The sequence below is a fragment of the Mesoplodon mirus genome, assembly GCF_964341445.2.
Source record: "Mesoplodon mirus genome assembly, chromosome: 10".
In the NCBI taxonomy this organism is placed as follows: domain Eukaryota; kingdom Metazoa; phylum Chordata; class Mammalia; order Artiodactyla; family Ziphiidae; genus Mesoplodon; species Mesoplodon mirus.
Genome location: NC_138986.1, coordinates 10,071,305 through 10,091,408, shown reverse-complemented (window position 1 = coordinate 10,091,408; position 20,104 = coordinate 10,071,305). Strand labels below are relative to the sequence as shown.

The 20,104-nt window shown below is 42.3% G+C and overlaps 2 protein-coding genes and 1 long non-coding RNA gene across 3 annotated transcripts in view; 1 reads left to right on the top strand and 2 right to left on the bottom strand.

Moving 5' to 3' along the window:
• Window positions 1-2,053: 2,053 nt before the first annotated feature.
• Window positions 2,054-20,104, bottom strand: part of TMEM242 (transmembrane protein 242) — a 55,769-nt gene continuing 37,718 nt past the window's right edge. The window contains exon 4 of the mRNA XM_082634049.1: window positions 2,054-3,291. Within this exon, the coding sequence (XP_082490175.1) occupies window positions 3,193-3,291 (99 nt within the window). The 3' untranslated portion in view covers window positions 2,054-3,192. The remainder of the gene's footprint in view (window positions 3,292-20,104) is intronic.
• Window positions 3,304-5,697, top strand: LOC309811385. The gene is made up of 3 exons (XR_014295147.1): window positions 3,304-3,425; window positions 3,993-4,136; window positions 5,538-5,697. It is a non-coding gene; the product is annotated as an uncharacterized lncRNA (long non-coding RNA).
• On the bottom strand, window positions 16,757-18,568 carry LOC309811383 (L-lactate dehydrogenase A-like 6B). The gene has a single exon (XM_082634048.1). The coding sequence runs from the start codon at window positions 18,553-18,555 to the stop codon at window positions 17,677-17,679; it is 879 nt and encodes a 292-aa protein (XP_082490174.1). The 5' UTR covers window positions 18,556-18,568; the 3' UTR covers window positions 16,757-17,676.

Sequence of the window (20,104 nt, the reverse complement as noted above, 5' to 3'; positions counted from 1 at the left end):
AATATAAATTAAGGTCCTGAATCACTCCACTAGTACTTGGGCAGAAAAGTTGAACTCTGCGTGCTTCTTGATAACTGTGCCACTATAATTTTCTCCAAAACTGAGTAATCTGCTATCAGACAAAATCTGCTAACAGCCTCACTCACTGTTACAAGATTAATGTCACTGCTTTCGGGAGATGCTTTCTTTCCTCTTCTAGACTCACAAAAGCACAGCCTTTGATTATTAATCCTGATAACACCAACACAGAAACCCAAGTACTTGACATATAACTCAGTGACTCGGCAGAAAGGAAAAACATCTCACTTGCACTTGATAAAATTCTATAAAAATGTGTATTTTGCTAACTTTCATGAGAAATTTAACTATTTTGGAGAAATTTTATATTTTCCCTGATTTTCATTTGTACTTAAATGTTAGTTTTAAAGAAGTTACAGAACCAAACCTAGGAGAGATTAAATTTTGCCCCAAGTGAAACTGCTAAATTCAGTGGATTTTAATTACCTTTGTCCCCATGGGCTTCCCCCCCGCCCCGCCCCCGCTTCATTTCTTTTACGTTCCTCTTAGGTTACAAGGATTAATTTGCAAGCCGAGTCCCACACTATCCGTGAGACTAAGCAGAATGTACGACAGGCGAGGTGATCAGGTGCCCCCTTTTGACCGAGCAGCTGAGGCAGGTTTTTCCCAGCATCAGCCTGTGTCAGTGCGATGGAGGGAGGGTCACCTGCGGTCACACCTCGGCTCTGCGGGGCCTGGGCAGCGGCTCACTGCCTCTCCCGTCGTTAGGATCTTTGCTTCTTGTAGAGACAGGCTGCCGGGCGTCTTGGGCCCTGTTTTCATTCCCAGTTAGTTCAGAAAGTGTATTTTCTTAACTCTGAAAAGAGCAGCCGCCCACGGATACGTTTTTACAGGGCAGCAAGAACCTACCAGAATAGGCGTTTGTTTTTCCCCTTGAATGAATCCTGAGGCCCTGGAAGTCACCCCGTGCCCACTACGGTCTCTCTATATACTCCATGCTGCTTTCTCCAACAGCTTGGTGCCGAGACCCCAAAGCTTAGCGTTCAACCAGTGAAAGCAGCGTTCTTACGGGAGCTGCCTTAATGGTGGCTTACACGTGAGATGGAAATGGCTTGTGTTACCCATCCTTCAAAAAATTTCTAGTGTTCAGTCTCCATGAAATGGATTGCTTATGGCAAGATAATGTCTGTTCTATTCCTTTTTAAGTCTGTGAAAAATGTCATCCTGGTTGATAGGCTGATTAAAACTCTTTATGCTCCAGGAGATAAATGTGATTCTGTTTATCATACTCTACCCAAGATGAAGACAGCGAAGGAGGCAAACTTGAAATTCCATAACACTTCCTCTCTTCCATATCCAGGAACATTCAGAACTCAGTACACAGATGGTACTTCACATAAAGAGTAGCATTATCTGTTAAACACTTTTCCTTTCCATTAACCAGTTTAACAATATGCCTCTGGTATAAAATAGACAAATGACTACATCTTCTGATATCTGAGTTCTGACTGTAGAAAAAAATCACTTTAGTCAGTCATATTGCTTGTTTTTCTTTTAACTTTCATCTTTGTTACTTCATTTTGGCTTTTAAAATTCAACTGGAGCCTATGCTTGGTACCTGTTCTAGGGAATGTCCCCATCAACCTTTCCTCAGCAGGTGATCACCATCATTCTTATGGGAGTCCCCCGCCATCCCTCAAGGACAACAGGCGCATATGGGAAGGGTTTTGTAAACCTTAGGCATGTCACACAAATATGCACTCAAACATTCCTTCCTTTAGGCTTCCAGGTGGGTGGTGGCACACCCACCACCCACCTAGACTCAGACTCATAATAGGGACAAAAACCTGTTCAGTTTTCCTCCCGATTTCCTTCCTTCATTGCATTCAAAGACTAGAGATATTTTGTTAGCAGAGATTTAGTTAAAAATGAAAGGTGGGTGAAGAGTTTTTGCTACTCCACATACCCTGAGATAAATTTCACAATCCTTTTCTTTTAGTCTTGGATTTTAAACAGGTTACATATGAATCCCAGGTGCTGATTACACGTGTTTAATTAACAATACAGCAGCTTTAATAGGGTAACAGTCCAGAGAAAAATGTTACATTAGGCACTTGACATCTCGTTTAAAATTTTTTCTTAAAACTAAAAGGTTTCATTTTAACAGATAAATTTCAATGTACTTTTAAAAACTGATTGTTAATTAGATCCTAAGCAATTATAAAGAAAATACACAATGATATTCAACCAGAGGTTAATTTTCTGGTCATACTGACATGTTTAAAGTACTTTTCTTAAAATTTAATTTACCTGAGACTGAGTTCTCAGGTATCTTTTTGGTTAAAAATATTTGTTAAGATAGGTGATAATTGGACTATTTTTATATTGACAACTGAAATAAAGCTATAAACTGTCAGTCAGTGTTTAGGGACCCAGAACCAACTTGTCGAAAAAGTACATTTTATACCCATATCATTATTTTCACATGATTATCCTTTCAAGTTATCATAATCTGTTACTGGCTTCTTGTCTAAGAATTTACAGGCCTAAGGTGAGGCTGTCAGGTAAATGACTGGCATATACAAATCAAAGACTGTGTTCAGGACAAGAGAGCCACACCCAGTGCCTGATGGACAGGATTCACCCATTAACCCGTCACTTTGGAGTCTGCCTAACAGGAGCAAGTCCTCCGAGTTCTGACAGCCACATACGGACAAGAAAGGCTGCTGAAACTTATTTAATTAGACTTAGAGGTACTACTGCTGTTAGGAGTCTGTTTATAAAGATTTTTAATCATACGTTATAATTTTTTTTTCAGGTAAAAAACTTGGTTTCAACTGTTACAGGCATAAAAGTATTTCCCCTGGGATTTCCTCCACATCGAGAAGGTACCCATATATTTTTAAATAGTCTTCCTAACTTTGGGAAAACTTTGCCCTCCCTCCAACACCCCCGCCACATGAACATAACCAAATCAGTTGTAATAAAGTACAGCACACAGAAATGACTGTCGGCCTCCTATGAGGACACTGAATGCCATCCATCCCACAGGTTCACTCAGCAATCTGCATGTGTTCCTGAGGAGAAATCCATCGAGTCCCTTTGCTGTTGTGACGTCTCCAAAGTCAGCTTTTCCCGTATCAATCGTTCTGGACTTCACCCACCATGCTCATCTCATTTGGATTTCAATGCTTCCTCCCATTCAACAGCCGATTCAGAGTTCTTGGGAATTGCTGGAAATATTGATTGCATCTTACTTCGAAAGTCTTTTATCTGAAAGATGAAAAAATCAGTCATCAGATGTTAAAAGATGGGGACAAGAGCCAAAGCAATTAGAGACGTACCCCGTTGCTGACCGACTGATACATCATTGCTGTGGATACCGGGCAAAGGAAGACCAACAAAAGGTAAAGACTGTTCTCGCTGCCTTGAAAGACAATGAGACACCTCTTTTCTTTTTCCAAGTATAAGTCTATTGGGCCTTAAATAACATAAAACTCCACTCTAAATCTGGAAGGCAACATGCTCTAAATCGTCAACCCTCAATGACATTTATTTCCTACCAGAAGAATGGTATGTGTTGTTGGCCTTCATATATAAAGATGCAGCTGAGAATGGGATTTCTATCTAAATAAACATACTGAAGCCATTCAAACTTAAAGAATTTGGGGGTCAGAGGGACGGAGTGGGGAGAAGTCACTTAGTAGGGGGTAAATAAAGAAGGAATCAACGGCAGATACAGTAGAATGCTTTTATGTGCCGACAGTGTTGAAAATCTACGTAGAGGTTTTCTCAGCAGAGGGTGATTTGGAATCCGGGAGTCAGAGCAGGAGGCTGGAAGATCCTGACGTGCAGTGTCAGCTCCACCTAAGTGCGCACCGCCCTGAGCGAGGGGAACACTAATGTATGGGAGGTGGATAATCGTGGCCTTAGGTGATACTAGACCCACACTCTGACTCATTCTTTTCACTCAGATGGTCCTGTTCTGAAGATGGGATTTCAGAAGCACTACAGCACAGCACTGCCGTGTTCTCATCAGCCATATCCCAACCATTGCTTCCCAAGGACACAGATCTCCTCAGCCAGATCTGTGAAGCACCCTGGACTCACAGCAAAATGTAAGTCATTCTTGGAGTGATTTTTGAGAGTCGGCTAGTATTGTTTCTTCTTTTTATCTTGATGCTTACTTATTTCAATTTGAAGCTGGATCCTTGTAGTGTTTCCAGATTCAGGTGGTGCGTCCTGTTGGGACTTGTAAATTCCTAGTCATTTATTCCAGTCACTGTAGCACCATTTTAGCACAGACCCTGGTATCGGATTCACCTCTCTGTTCAAAGCCCAACTCCACTGCTTGGGAAATCTGCTTATTCTAAGGGGTGGTTTCCACGTGTGCAGAATGGAGATAATTACCTGCTTACAGAGTAGTGAGGATTAAGTGAGAGTGAGTACATAAAGCACAGCACCTGGTAGCCCTCAATGTCTATTAGCTGTTGTCACTACAGCATTATCAAACTGTACTGTTCCAAGAACAGAGCTCATATGGATATAAATATTGTGGTATGCTTGTCAAAAGCATTAATTTATAGTTATATCATTTTGGTTTAAATATTCTGATACTGGAAGACATATAAGGTTATCCATCGTATGTAGTCTGGAGGAGGTCCATGCCCACCATCTGTGTCTGGGTCTCAGACAGCAGTCTTGAAGGAAGACACACGCACGCACGCACGCACGCGCGACATGTGTGTCTTTCCCTAACCCCCTCTTCCATGCAGCTCTCTAGTTTGTAGTGTGATGAAAGGTTTTCAACTAAAGGCAGTACTGTATCCCTGACTGGAAATGTAGTTCTAAATTTCAGTTCTCGAGTAGAGAATCCTGACAATTTGGCTGTCACAATCGCAGGGGATTACTGTTTGCATTGGGGGTGTGTGGGGACGTGGGGTGGTGCTAAATGTCTAGGGTGGCCAACAAAAAGAACTGCTTTGTCCAGAATCCCAAGGGTGCCCCCCTTGAAGAATCTGGCATGGGCTTTCTCAGTTGAAAGACATCTCTGGCCAGGATCTGCAACGCGCTGCTCGGTTCTTTCCCTTTACCTTTCTGGTTGAACACCTGTTAGAACTGAGCCTAATGACAGAGTTTTCCAGTGGGGTATCAGACAGCCAGGACATGAACAGAATCACTTACCATCCCACCTTCTCAGGAATCTGGAAAAGGTCAGTCGCTGAGAAGGCAGAGGCTGGGACACTCATGAGGCCTGGGTAGGAGAGTGCCGAGTGGCTGCTCCACTTCAGCATGGGGGCTTGTGTTCCCATTTCCTCCTCTTGGCCCCATTTTTTTTCTTTCCTCTAATTTCCTAAGTATTATTTACTTGTTTCCCAGGGTCATAAGTGAGTAACTGAACCACTAGAAGGAATCATATCTGAAAAATAGCCAACTAGGAACAGACAGGCTTCAGAGCAAAGTGAAGGAAGGGAGACAAGTGGGAAAAGAACACCATTTAGTCCTCTTTAATTTTACAGCTGTGGAGGAGTTCAGTCAACATGGCAGAGAAGAAAGACCGTGAGCTCACCTCCTCTCACGAGCACACCAAAATCACAACTAAGTGCAAAACAACCATGGATGAAAAGATCAGAACCTACCAGAAAAGATCTTCTACAACAAAAGACGTAAAGAAGGAACCAGAAGGAGACGAGTAGGAATGGTGGCCTGGTAATACAGTTAAGTCCCATATCCCCAAGTGGGTGACCCACAGACTAGAGAATAATTACATTGCATAGGTTCTCCCACAGGAGTGAGAGTGCTGAGGCCCATGTCGGGCTCCCCAGCCTGGGGGTCCTGCACTGGGAAGATGAGCCCCCAGAGAATTTGGCTTTGAATGTCAGTGGGGCTTAATTTCAGAAGCCCCAGAGGACTAGGGAAATAGAGACATCACTCTTAAAGGGCACACACAACATCTCACATGTTCTGGGATCCAGGACAAAGGCAGTAATTTGGTAGGAGCCTGGGTCAGACCTACCTGCTGGTCTTGCAGAGTCCCCTGGAGAGGCAGGAGGCAACTGCAGCTCACCTTGGGGACACAGACACTGGTGGCAGCCATTCTTGGGAGCTCCTCCTACCACTTGGACACTGGTGCTGGTGGGTGCCATTGTGGAATCCTCCCTCTAGCTCATTAGTGCCAAGACCTGACCCAGTGCTGGGATGCCTCAGGCCAAGCGACTAACTGGGTTGGGGACACAGCCCCACCCATCAGCAGACAGCTGCCTTAAGATCTCATGAGCCCAGCTGCCTTTAGACATGGCCCTGTCCACCAGAGGGTCCAAGACCCAGCCCCACCTACCAGTGGGAAGGCACCAGCTCCAGAATCTCCTGGGCCTGCCCCAGCCCTCCAGGAAGCCTGCTCTAGCCTCTGGACCAGCCTCCCCACCAGCAGGCCAACACAAGCTTTGGGACACCCCGGACCCTGTACCCAACTGTGTCAGGAACACCCCCACCCAACCAGCCCTCTGACACCAGCTCTAAGACCCTTGGGCCCTGTAACCAGACTCCAGGACCAGGCTCTGCCTGCCAGTGGTCTAGCACTAACGCCAGGACCTGGCTTCATCCACCTGGGGGCAGACAACGGCCCCAGAATCTTCTGGACCCTGACTCCACACACCAGTGAGCCAGCACTAGCCCCAGGGCCCCCTGAGGTTCTGCAGTCAGCTGCTTCGTGACCCGGCCCTGTCAACCAGGAGTCGGCAGCTTCCGCACAAGGCAGGGTCTGGCACCCCACTGGACTGGGGGCCAACCAAACCTACCAGACCACCCACACAGTCAGCCTGTCACAAGAGAAGGACCAACCATAGGGGGAACTCCTAGAGCATATGGCTTCGGTAATAAGAGGGAATTGTGTTGCTGGGACACAGGGTGTTTCCTACAGAAGGCCACTTCTCCAAGGTTTGGAAACGTAACTAACCTACCATATACATTAAAACAACAAAACAAAACAAAAAACAGGCACAATGAGGTGACAGAGGAACATGCTCCAGACAAAGGAACAAGGTAAAACCTCAGACGAAGAATGAAGTGAAGTGGAGACGGGCAATCTACCCAAGAAGGTGTTCAGGGTAGTGATTGTAAAGATGAACAAAGAACTCGGGAGAAGAATGGATGCATAGAGCAAGAAGTCAGAAGTTTTTAACAAAGAGTTAGAAAATAAAGAACAACCAAACAGAGATGAAGAATACAATAACTGAAATGAAAAATACACTAGAAGGAATCAAGTTGACTGAATGATACAGAGGAACAGATCAGTGAGCTAGAAGACAGAAAAGACATAGTGGAAATGACTGATGCTGAACACAAAAAAGAATGAAAAGAAATGAAGGCAGTTTAACATCTCTGACCAGAGACGTTACCAGTATGTTTTTAGAGAGTGATACAATTAACATCACTGTGCAAAGCAGTTGGAGCTTAAAATTGATCAAGGGTTCATTATACAACTTATGATTGTTGTTATCACTTACATTTTGCTCTGTTAGGTTTTTGTGCCAACTGTGTATATTACAAACGTAAAATTTTCAAAAATGATGCATCATGAAATTTTGAGTGAAGAAGAATTTTTTGGTGAATTTTATGCAGATACTTTCTCTGACTGTCTGAGCAACATGCCAGCTGGTGTCTCAGAAGATGATAGTTCTTCAGGATACAGTTCTGATTCAGATGATGTGAATATAAGACCAAAAAAAAGACAAAAAACCTTAGTGATTGATCTGATACAGAAAGTGAAAACTCACGGTGCTGGAGAATGCTCCTTTGCTACTACAAAAGAGTGGATTAAAGACAACATTTCATGAAAATTAGAAGACTTTACAGGTGTGTCAGGTTTAACTACTGAATGTAATAACCCACAAGTGTTAGTGAAATAATAACAATTACTTTTTGGCCAACCAAAATAAAAATGGCTGGCCACAGGCATTAGTTTCTGCAAAAATCCCCCAGTCACACACTAATATTCACATTATAGGGGTCCCTGAAGGAAAAGAGAGAGAAGGGGGCTGAGAACGTCCCTGACCTGGGAAAGTAAACAGCCATAGACATCCAGAGAGTCCCATAAAGGATTAACCCAAAGAGAAACACACCAAGACACACAATTAAAATGGCAAAAATTAAAAGTAAAGAGAGAATATTAAAAACAGCAAGGGAAAAGCAACAAATAACATGCAAGGGAACTCCCATAAGGCTATCAGCTGACTTTTCAGCAGAAACTCTGCAGGCCAGAAGAGTGACACCATATATTTAAAGTGATGAAAGGGAAAAACCTACAACGAAGAATACTCTATCCAGCAAGACACTTGTGTAGATTTGATTGATCAAAAGCTTTACAGACAAGCAAAAGCTAAAAGAGTTCAGCACCACCAAACCAGCTTTACAGGAAATGTTAAAGGAACTTCTCTAAGCAAAAAAGAAAATGCCACAACTAGAAACATGAAAATTACAAACTGAAAAGCTCAATGGTAAAAAGGCAAACATGCCGTAAAGGTAGGAAGTCATCCACACACAAAGCTAGTAGGAAGGTTAAAAAACAAAAGTAGTAAAATCATCTATATTCACAATAAGCAGTTAAGGGATACACAAAACAATGAGATGTAAAATATGATATCAAAAACAGTAATTGTGAGGGGAGGAGAGTAGAAATGCAGGGTTATTAAAATGCATTTGAAATTAAGAGATCAACTTAAAACAAATATATATGTAATTCATATATATCTATGTATATATAACAACTATATATATAAATATATATATATAAAACAACTATGTATATACATATGATCTCACTATATAAAAACCTCATGGTAACCAAAAACCAAATTATCTATAATAGATATACACATACACAAAAAGGAATCCAAACATAACACTAAAGATGGTCTTTTTTTTTCCCCTTCTTTTGTTCTTTTGTGACTTGATGACTTTACAAAAACAACTTCCAAATAATTGACAAAATGTCAAAAGAACATACATATCAATAATTACCTTAAATGTAAATGGAAGTGTTCCAGTTAAAAAACAGAGTGCCTGAATGGATACAAAAACAAGACCCATATACGTGCTGCCTACACGAGATCTGAAGACACACAGACTGAAGGTGAGGGGATGAAAAAAGGTATTCCATGCAAATAGAAATCAAAAGAAAACCAAGGTAGCAATACTTACATCAGACAAAATAGACTTTGAAATAAAGGCTGTTACAAGAAACAAAGAAGGACACTGCATAATGATCAAGGGATCAGTCCAAGAAAAAGATAACAATTGTAAATATATATGCACCCAACATAGGAGCACTTAAACATATAAAGCAAATATTAACGGACATAAAGGGAGAAACTGAGAGTAACACAATAATAGTAGGGGACTTTAACACCCCACTTACATCAATGGACAGATTATCTAGACAGGAAATCAATAAAGAAACACTAGCCTTAAATGCTACATTAGACCAGATGAACTTAATATACACAGAACATTCCATCCAAAAGCAGCAGAATACATATTCCTTTGAAGTGCACATGGATCAGGATAGATCACGTTTCCACAAAACAAGCCCTGGTAAATTTAAGAAAGTTGAAATGATGTCAATCATCTTTTCCGATATGAACACTGATACTAGAAATCAACTACAAGAAAAAAACTTCAGAAAACAAAAAAAAAGTGGAGGCTAAACGATATACTACTAAACAACCAATGCATCACTGAAGAGGTCAAAAGTAAATTAAAAAGTACCTAGACACAAATGAATACTAAAACACAATGATCCAAAACCTATGGGATGCAGCAAATGTCGTTCTAAGAGGGAAGTTTATAGTGATATAGCTTACTTTAGGAAACAAGAAAAATATAAAATAAACAACCTACCCTTACACCAAAAGGAACTAGAGAAAGAAGAACAAACAAAACCCAAAGTTAGTAGAAGGAAATAAATATAAAGATCAGAGCAGAAATAAATGAAATAGAGCCAAAACAAAAAACAAACAAAAAACCCCAGGGGAAAAGCTGAAAGTACTTTCTCTAAGATCAGGAACAAGACAAGGATGTCCACTCTCACCACTTATATTTAACACAGTACTGGAAGTCCTAGAAACAGCAATCAGAGAGGAAAAAGAAATAAAAAGAATACAAATTGGAAAGGAAGAAGTAAAACTGTCACTGTCTGAAGATGACATGATACTAAACATAAAAAAAATCCTACAGATGCCACCAGAAAACTACTAGAACTCATCAATGAATTTGGTAAAGTTGCAGGATACAAAATTAATATACAGAAATCTGTTGCATTTCTGTACACTAACAATGAACTATCAGAGAAATTGAGGAAACAATCCCATTTACCACTGCATCAAAAAGAATAAAATACCAATGAATAAACCTACCTAAGAAGGTAAAAGACCTGTACTTGGAAAACTATGGCAGTGATGAAAGAAACCAAAGACAACACCAACAGATGGAAAGATATACCATGTTCGTGGGTTGGAAGAGTTAATATTGTTAAAAAGACCATACTACACAAGGCAATCTACAGACTCAATGCAATCCCTATCAAGATACCAATGGCATTTTTTCACAGAACTTGAACAAATAACTTTAAAATTTGTATGGAAACACAAAGGATCCCAGATAGCCAAAGCAATCTTGAGAAAGAAGAACAGAGCTGGAGGAATCGCACTCCCTGTCTTCAGGCTATAATACAAAGCTACAGTAATTAAAACAGTATGATACTGACACAAAAACAGACACATAGATCAATGGAACAGAAAGCCCAGAAATAAACCCATGCACCTATGGTCAATTAATCTATAACAAAGGAGGCAAAAATATACAGTGGAGAAAAGGCATCCTCTTCAGTAAGTGGTGCTGGGAAAATTGGACAGCTACAAGTAAAAGAATGAAATTAGAACATTCTCTAACACCATACACAAAAATTTAAAAATTTAAATTTAAAAATTTAAAAATTTAAATTTAAAAATTTAAAAATTTAAATTTAAAAAGACCTAAGTGTAAGACTGGAAACTATAAAACTCCTAGAGGCAAACACAGGCAGAACATTCTTTGACACAGCTGTCTCCTGAAGCAAAGGAAATGAAAGCAAAAATAAACAAATGAGACCTAGTTAAAAGGTTTTGTACAAAGGAAACCATCAACAAAACGAAAAGACAACCTACTGAATGGGAGAAGATATCTGCAAATAATATGACCGATACAGGGTTAATATCCAACAAATATCAACAGCTCATACAACTCAAAATTAAAAAAAAAAAAACCCCAATTACAAAATGGGCAGAAGAACTGAATAGACATTTTTTCAAAAGGACATGCAGATGGCCAACAGGCACATGAAAAGATGCTCAACATCCCTAATCATCAAGGAAATGCAAATCAAAACTACAATGAGATATCATTTCACACCTGTCAGAATGGCTATCCTCAAAAAGGACACAAATAACAAATGTTGGCGAGGATGCAGAGAAAAAGGAACCCTTGTACTCTGTTGGTGAGAATGTAAATTGGTGTAGCCACTGTGGAAAAAAGGATGGCAGTTTCTCAAAAAACTGAAAATAGAAGAATCCTATAACCCAGCAATTCCATTCCTGGGCATATATCTGAAAAAAACAAAAACATTAATTCGAAAAGATACACGCACGCCAATGTTCATAGCAGCATTATTTACAATTGCCAAGATATGGAAGCAACCTAAGTGTCCATCAACAGATGACTGGATAAACATGATGTGGTATATATATATATACAATGTAATACTAATCAGTGATAAAAAGGAATGAAATTTTGCCATTTGCAACAACATGGATGGACCTGGAGGGTATTATGCTAAGTGAAATAAGTCCAACAGAGAAAGACAAATACTGTATGATATCACTTATATGTGGAATCTAAAAAATACAACAAACTAGTGAATATAACAAAAAAGAAAACAGACTCAGATACAGAGAACAAACCAGTGGTTACCACTGGGGAGAGGGAAGGGGGGAGGAGCAACATAAGGGTAGGGGATTAAGAGGTGCAAACTATTATGTATAAAATAAGCTACAAGGATATATTCTACAACACAGGGTACATGGCCAATATTTTAGAACTGTAAACGGAGTATAACCTTGAAAAATTATGAATCACTATATTGTATACCTGTTACTTATATAATATTGTACATCAACTGTACTTCAATGAAAAAAATTTTTTTTAATTTTACAGCTGTGGGAATGGAAACCCAGAGTCTTTACTTATACCCTACTTATAAACAGGGCCTCAAGTTGCTTTCAACAGTAGGGCTCATAGAAAGTTTTTAAGCTTGTACTATTTATAGTATATGGAGAGTGAAGGAAAACCTTCAGTTTTTTCCACCTGTTTCAATTGCTGATATGCAGATCAGATGTGCTGGTCTTATCACTGATACTCTAGTACAGGCCAACAGAACATTCCCTTGCTTAAAAATGTGCTTGACAAAAGATTTAGGGATTGAGTACATTTAAGCAAAAATCGTTATAAAATAAATGTACTGAATTCCACAATAATAATTACAGCTATTGCCACAGAACCATCCCCCTACCCTAAAACCCCAAAAGTTTGGTGAGGATGGGGCATGCTGGGAACTTGAGTCTCCATCTAGCAACTCAGCTTTACTCTGAAGCATCGTCCAAATTCTGGGACCTCTTCCCTGCAGTCCTCCTCTTTCCTCTTTCGTCTCTGACCAGGGAGAATTTTTCCATGATTATGGACCACAAACCTACCCTTCTAAACAGGGCCACTCTGTACTGCACAACTCCAGGGGCTGCTCTCCACAAAGACTAAGACACAAATGGCACTCCCTAGGCAATGAGCCCACTTCTCCAAGAACCACATCCTTAAGTCCCAATGTTTGTGTCCAACAGTGCAGGGTTGTAATATTATCAGAAACTACCACTCTCCAAGGCAGCAGTTCTCAAAGAGTGTTATGACAATTGGAAAATGTATTACAAGTAATTTGTCACTAACATGGACATTCTGATTGACTTTTTAGATATTAAAATAGATTCAAGGGCTTCCCTGGTGGCGCAGTGGTTGAGAGTCCGCCTGCCGGTGCAGGGGACACAGGTTCATGCCCCGGTCCGGGAAGATCCCACATGCTGCGAAGCGGCTGGGCCCGTGAGCCATGGCCGCTGAGCCTGCGCGTCCGGAGCCTGTGCTCCACAACGGGGGAGGCCACAACAGTGAGAGGCCCGCGTACCGCAAAAAAAAAAAAAAAAAAAAAAAGATTCAAGATCATGTCTTCAATAATGTTTACTACTCTCATTCACACCTCAACAGCTTTTTGAAGGGCGATTTAGCCGGTATGCGAGGAGTGAAACATGGGATATGCTATACATTTACCATGCATGTCTTGGCAAGGAAAAAAACAACACGAAAACTTCTGGTCTAATATATAGTGTGCTGAAAAATTACTTAAAAGCTGAGGCTATGGCCCCAATTTAATTTGAGAAAACCTTTACAGCATTTATTCTAATAAATAGACAGCTATTGGAATTAAAAGCTTCAAGTTTTAGGGCTTCCCTGGTGGCGCAGTGGTTGAGAGTCCGCCTGCCGACGCAGGGGACACGGGTTCGTGCCCCAGTCCGGGAAGATCCCACATGCCGCGGAGCGGCTGGGCCCGTGAGCCATGGCCGCTGAGCCTGTGCGTCTGGAGCCTGTGCTCCACAGTGGGAGGGGCCACAACAGTAAGAGGCCCGCGTACTGGAAAAAAAAAAAAAAAAACTTGAAGTTTTAACGTGTCTTTGCGGTTGACTAGCTCATTCAGCTTCAGGTTCCTCACTTGCAGGTACACGACTGCTGCCAGCCTCGGTGCTGCGGTTAGAATAATGAAAGCTCTATAGGACCAACGGATGAGAAAGCCTTCGGATGTGTCAATAATTACAGTGCCAATGGTAATTTTGAAGAACCTGGAAGGTCAGCATCTTCATAAAACAGAATAAGACTATAAATGTTCCCTGAACAGGAATAACAGTGTCTGCCATTTGAGATCACCTATATGCCAGACACTGTACCAAGCAGTAGGCTTTTATTTAGTCTTCCCAATTCCGTGTGGCAGAAATGAGGACCACCACTTTACATTTGAGAAACCAGAGGTCAGAGAGGTTAACCCACCCGTGGTGATCTGGTTTACGAGTATCATTGCCTGATAGCCAGGGTCTTTACCCACAACCACCCTGGTTCTGTGACCTGAAAAGACAGGGCACGTCTACAACCTCTACTCATGTGCCAGCTTTCAATAAACATGACTTAAAAAGCCTGTAATACGTATTTCTTGTAATGGTGACCGTGTTATTGAGAATGCTAAATGGCACATTATTACCCAATACTCACTGAGCCAGCACTCATCTGCTTCTGGATACAGGGGGTATCCTTCTCTACCCTCTGGAAGTTAGGTAACCATCTAACTAATTCTGGCTAATGAAACATGAGGAAGAGAGATGTGTGTCACTTCCAAGGTGGAAGCACATAATTGCAAGTGTTCAGTTCTCCAGGCCTCTCTTCCCTTTCCATAGCAATCATGGAAACCTGTGTTGCTGCAGTGGTGCCTCAAGATCAAAGAAATTTGAGGTATGAAGCCAGCCTGTGGGGGGCAGCTTCCCTAGAAAGTTGTGTAAACCCAGTGAAGTTTAGGAGAGAAATAAACCTTTATTATTATTATTTTTTTGTGGTACGCGGGCTTCTCACCGCTGTGGCCTCTCCCGTTGCAGAGCACAGGCTCCAGACGCACAGGCTCAGCGGCCATGGCCCACAGGCCCAGCCGCTCTGCGGCATGTGGGATCCTCCTGGACCGGGGCACGAACCCGTGTCCCCTGCATTGCCAGGCGGACTCTCAACCACTGCGCCACCAGGGAAGCCCAAACTTTTGTTATTTTAAGCCACACAGTTGGAGATTATTTTTTACTATAGTATAACCCAGCCTATCCTGACTGAAGTAGCTGGTGAAGAGAATTACAAAACAGACATAAGGCATGCTCTGATCTCTTTCAATATTATATTAAATTTGGCTGAAACATGGCTGAATAAAAATTCAAGGACTGGGCTTCCCTGGTGGTGCAGTGGTTGAGAGTCCGCCTGCCTATGCACGGGACACGGGTTCGTGCCCCGGTCTGGGAGGATCCCACGTGCCGCGGAGCAGCTGGGCCCGTGGGCCATGGCTGCTGGGCCTGCGCGTCCGGAGCCTGTGCTCCCCAACGGGAGGGGCCACGGCAGTGAGAGGCCTGCGTATCGCAAAAAAAAAAAAAAAAAAAAAAAATTCAAGGGCTGGACAAAGGGGAAGAGAAACTTGGTGCAATTAAGCTTAAAAAGGTTTTAGAACCACCTGGAACAATCAAACCACCACTCTTCCCACCTTCAGGGAGCTCAGCACATAGATTAATCCCATAATATGACACAGCTTCCTGGGTAATCAGAACATTTTGATATTTTCAATGAAATAGTATGGTTCAATGAAATAGTAGGAGAGCTCTGATCAGCACGGTTAAGTAAAGGGTCAGTTTTGGGGGGTGGATCACTGTCCTATGTCTACTTGATAAAACTGAACTAAGCAGGACTGGCTTAATTTAGAAAGCAGATGCTAGGGGCTTCCCTGGTGGTGCAGTGGTTAAGAATCCGCCTGCCAATGCAGGGGACACGGGTTCGAGCCCTGGTCCGGGAAGATCCCACAGGCCGCGGAGCAGCTAAGCTTCGTGCGCCACAGCTACGGAGCCTGCACTCTAGAGCCCGCGAGCCACAACTACTGAGCCCGTGTGCCACAACTACTGAGGCCGCACACCTAGAGCCCGTGCTCCGCAACAAGAGAAGCCACCGCAATGAGAAGCCCGCGCACCACAACGAAGAGTAGCCAGCCCCTGCTCACCGCAACTAGAGAAAAGCCTGCGTGCAGCAACGAATACCCAATGCAGCCACAAAAAAAAAGCAGATGCTAGTACATTTCAATTTTGATTAGGCCTATTGATACCCACATCAAACCTGAGATATGTTTGAACATACCATATAATTTATTTAATATTCAACTGCATAGGAAGACTAAGATTCTCATTTCCTAAGTTGTTAGTACCATTATTTAGGTAAAGGTCAGACGAGCATCTTTACTTTCTCCTAAACCTTCATTGTATCACACCCATACAGTATAGAATCTGTAGTAAAGTCAATTGATTTAGGAATAAAAAGCGAACACGTAACCTTCTGAGAAATACAATCCCTGAAGTACTCATTAAAATGGCCAAATTTTATGACAATGATTAACAACAGGGCACAATTCAAAAGCAAAAGCTTTCCGTTAACGTGAAGTCAACTGAGCAGCAGAGATGACCCTGGAGTGTCTTAGGTCCAGGGCCCCCTCTGCAGGTAAGCCTCAGCCCAATAAGAACCATTTATGATGTGCTTCTTGATTTAACGTGTTGATAGGTCAGGTTCTCAGAGGCAGTTCTAAAATTATTTCAGTCAGACTTTATTTTTAGTAACTGTTACCACCTCTCTCAGGCCTCTTTCTAAAGCTTTATATTTTACTGCATTAAATACTTTATAATAGCTACCAACTAAATCACTATTATTTTCATTTTTTACTTAATGATCCTGCTTCACTGGTACATATACATGAACATGCACACACACACAAGTACACATAGGACCTGCTTCCAGCTCCCATTTTACGATGCCTTTTTGAAAGCCTGGCTGATAGGCTGTCATAGGGCAATGAAGACAGCTGATGGCTCCATTACAGAAAATGCTTCTGTGTATATGTTTATTTTCACATTGTATAGGAAGTTACAACTTCAAAAAAAATAGTATATAAATGAACATAGATATAAGTCACGCAGAACAAAAGAATGAACCTGTACTTAATGAAAAGAATCAGAGGCTTCCCTGGTGGCACAGCGGTTGAGAGTCCGCCTGCCGATGCAGGGGACACGGGTTCGTGCCCTGGTCAGGGAAAATCCCACATACCACGGAGCGGCTGGGCCCACGAGCCATGGCCGCTGAGCCTGTGCGTCTGGAGCCTGTGCCCCGCAATGGGAGACGCCACAACAGTGAGAGGCCCGTGTACCGCAAAAAAAAAAAAAAAAATCAATTTCTGTAACAACAGACACCTGCATCCCACAGTTTTTGGGACAACTGGCAACTATACACACACACACACACACATACACAGGGTGAGGACTGGTACATCAGTGGTACAAAAACACCTTCTTTGATGCAGTCACTTAGGAATTGTTTAAAAAAAAGTATAATTCAGCATCTGGAGGCTAAATAAAAGAGCTGGGGGGGGCCTAAATAAACAGGGGAGTCACTCTACCCCCTTCCCTGTTTCCAACCTTTAGGAATTCAAGTTTATTCAAAGACTGGACATACACAACTCCGTAACTACTCTCTTCAATAACTTCAGAATGGTAGTTTTAAACGACTTTAAAACTTAAGCTCCTTTTGAATTTCCCGAAGTGTTTTTGCACTCTTCTGCAGACGGGCCTCTTCTCCAGGGGCCAGCTTTACTTTTATAAGGTTGGTAATACCGCTCCCTCCCAGGATACAAGGAACACTGAGGAATACTTCTTCATTTATTCCATAGAGACCCTTAATTCTGGTGGAAACTGGATGCACTCACCTAAGATTCTTCACAATGCTTTCTGTTAAGTCAGCTACAGACAGGCCAATGGCCCAAGAAGTATAACCTTTCAGTTTAATAACCTCATAGGCACTAGCAATCGCATCTCTGTGCACATTTTCCCACTGCTCAGGATCTTTATCAGTTCCTGTATCTACGCTCCGATCCTTCAGAGGGACACCAGCGATGTTCACTCCACTCCACACGGGAACACTTGAGTCTCCGCGCTCTCCAAGAATCCACCCATGACAGCTTTCAGAATGGATACCAAGCCCGTGCCCAATCAAGAAACGGAAACGGGCAGTGTCCAGATTACAACCACTTCCAATAATACGGTTTTGGGGAAATTCACTCAACTTCCAGGCTACGTAAATTAAGATATCCACTGGATTGGAAACAACAATCAGTTTGCAGCGAGGACTGTACTGAACGATACTGGAAATCATTAACTTAAAGATGGCCAAATTTCGCTGGACTAAATTAAGGCGTGTTTCTCCTTTTTCCTGGCGTGCACCTGCTGTGATAATCACGAGGCTGGAGTTGGCAGTGACAAGGTAATCTTTGATGGAAATAATATTGGGCATTTTCACGAAAGGGCTGCCATGCTGAAGATCCATTGTCTCACCGTTCAGTCTACCTCCATCAACATCCACCAAGGCAAGTTCATCACTCAAGCCTTTTAACAGGATGCTGATAGCACAGGCCATGCCAACCGACCCAGTTCCTACAATGGAGATCTTATTGCAACGAACGGGCTCCTCTGAGGGGAAATTCTTCATAAACTCACACTTGACCGTACCCACCTTGGACGCGGGTGCCGTGGGCCAGGCGCCCCTGTGGGCGATGCCTGCCTGCTGGCGGGGACTCAGCACCATTCCCGGGCACAGGCAATTCGCTCTCACACCGCCCACTCTCTGGCTGGCCCGCAGCATTCCCACAGCCCAGCTCATGGCTACTCACTCGAGAGCTGAAGGAAGAGAGATAGGAAGAAAGCAGCAGGCAGCCTTACAAGCTCAAAAGCGGAGAGCTCTGACCGTTGGCCGTTTGCTCAGCCCGTTACTGTGGCTGCGCAAGGCCGGGACCTTTGGACGCGGCCTGCTACTGCGGCTGCACAAGGCAGGCCCAGCTCTCGTGGCCTCAAAAGGGCCTCCACAAAGTACATCAGGTCTGATCTGATTGCGGGGGGGACGACGACGACGACGCGGAAGGGCTCCTCTCGCAAATGAATTCTGGAGTTAAAATTTTAAGAACTCGAATTCTCTCCACCACTTAGCATGTATAATGAGCCAACCCAGATCCTTGGGATTACTGATTTTCTGTTTTCACTACATATGCCAAGTAAAAACATTTCCATTAAATACAGATGAAAATAAGGTTAAATTTTCTTAATTGTATCCCTGCCAGGAATAACCAGGTGCATATCCTTTGTCTCCCAATGGCCTCCTGCACCATTTCCCTGCATCCGTTGGAAAAGTGGGACTCCTGTTTCCCGTTGTATCCAGTTCGAGAACCTTATATTTGGAAAGGCTTCCGCTGCCTTTATGCCAGTCATGACCCTGACTGCGGAAGTCACAGGATCCTGACGACAAGGGGCAGGAGCCGACTGTGAGCTAGTCAAACAGTCGCGACAAAGGAAAGCTCCTAATTGAGAGTCCTGATCGAAAACGACTTCTCGAGTAGAAAGATGGTGATGATATAGCCTGATATCGGCATGAAGATGTATCTTCCATATGCTTAAAATGGCAAATTTTGACCAAGTGCACAAACCAGATTACTGATTAAAGTAGTAAAATATTAGCTAGTACAATATGGCATCAGTATACCTTACTTTCCTCTGCATTTTTCTGGTCAGTATTATGAATGTCCTTTCAAATTTCTAAGGAAATAAAAACTTTACATCTGATACATATATGTTTATATATATATATATATATACCCTTAAACCCAATAAACTATAAAAGTCCAAACAAAAATAATAGTACTTTCTCCTCACTTATATAAACAGAATTCTGACCACGTAATGATTCCTCAAAGCTTTCCTCTCATTCCAAGAAAGCAGTATGTTCTCCCCTAACGGAGCTCTTGGTACATGCAGCCTCCGCACAGGCAGAAAAAAAAAATTGTATATGTGTGTATATGTATACATATATATGTGTGTGTGTGTGTATGTGTATACATATATATTCCATTTTAGAATACCAAATCTTGACAAAATGAATATTTTATATTCAGGACTTGAAAAGCTATTCTCATTCTTTCTGCCACTGAGCTGCAGTCCAGGAAGAGAGCAACAGTAAGCAAAGGAGTTGGTGAGAGGTGAGAAAAGTGTGGCAACAGTGGAGATCCTGCAATCCTGTTTCAGTGTGACTTGGTGGCATCCTGTTTAGATGGTACAGTACAAGCTCTGTGACACACAAAATGGTA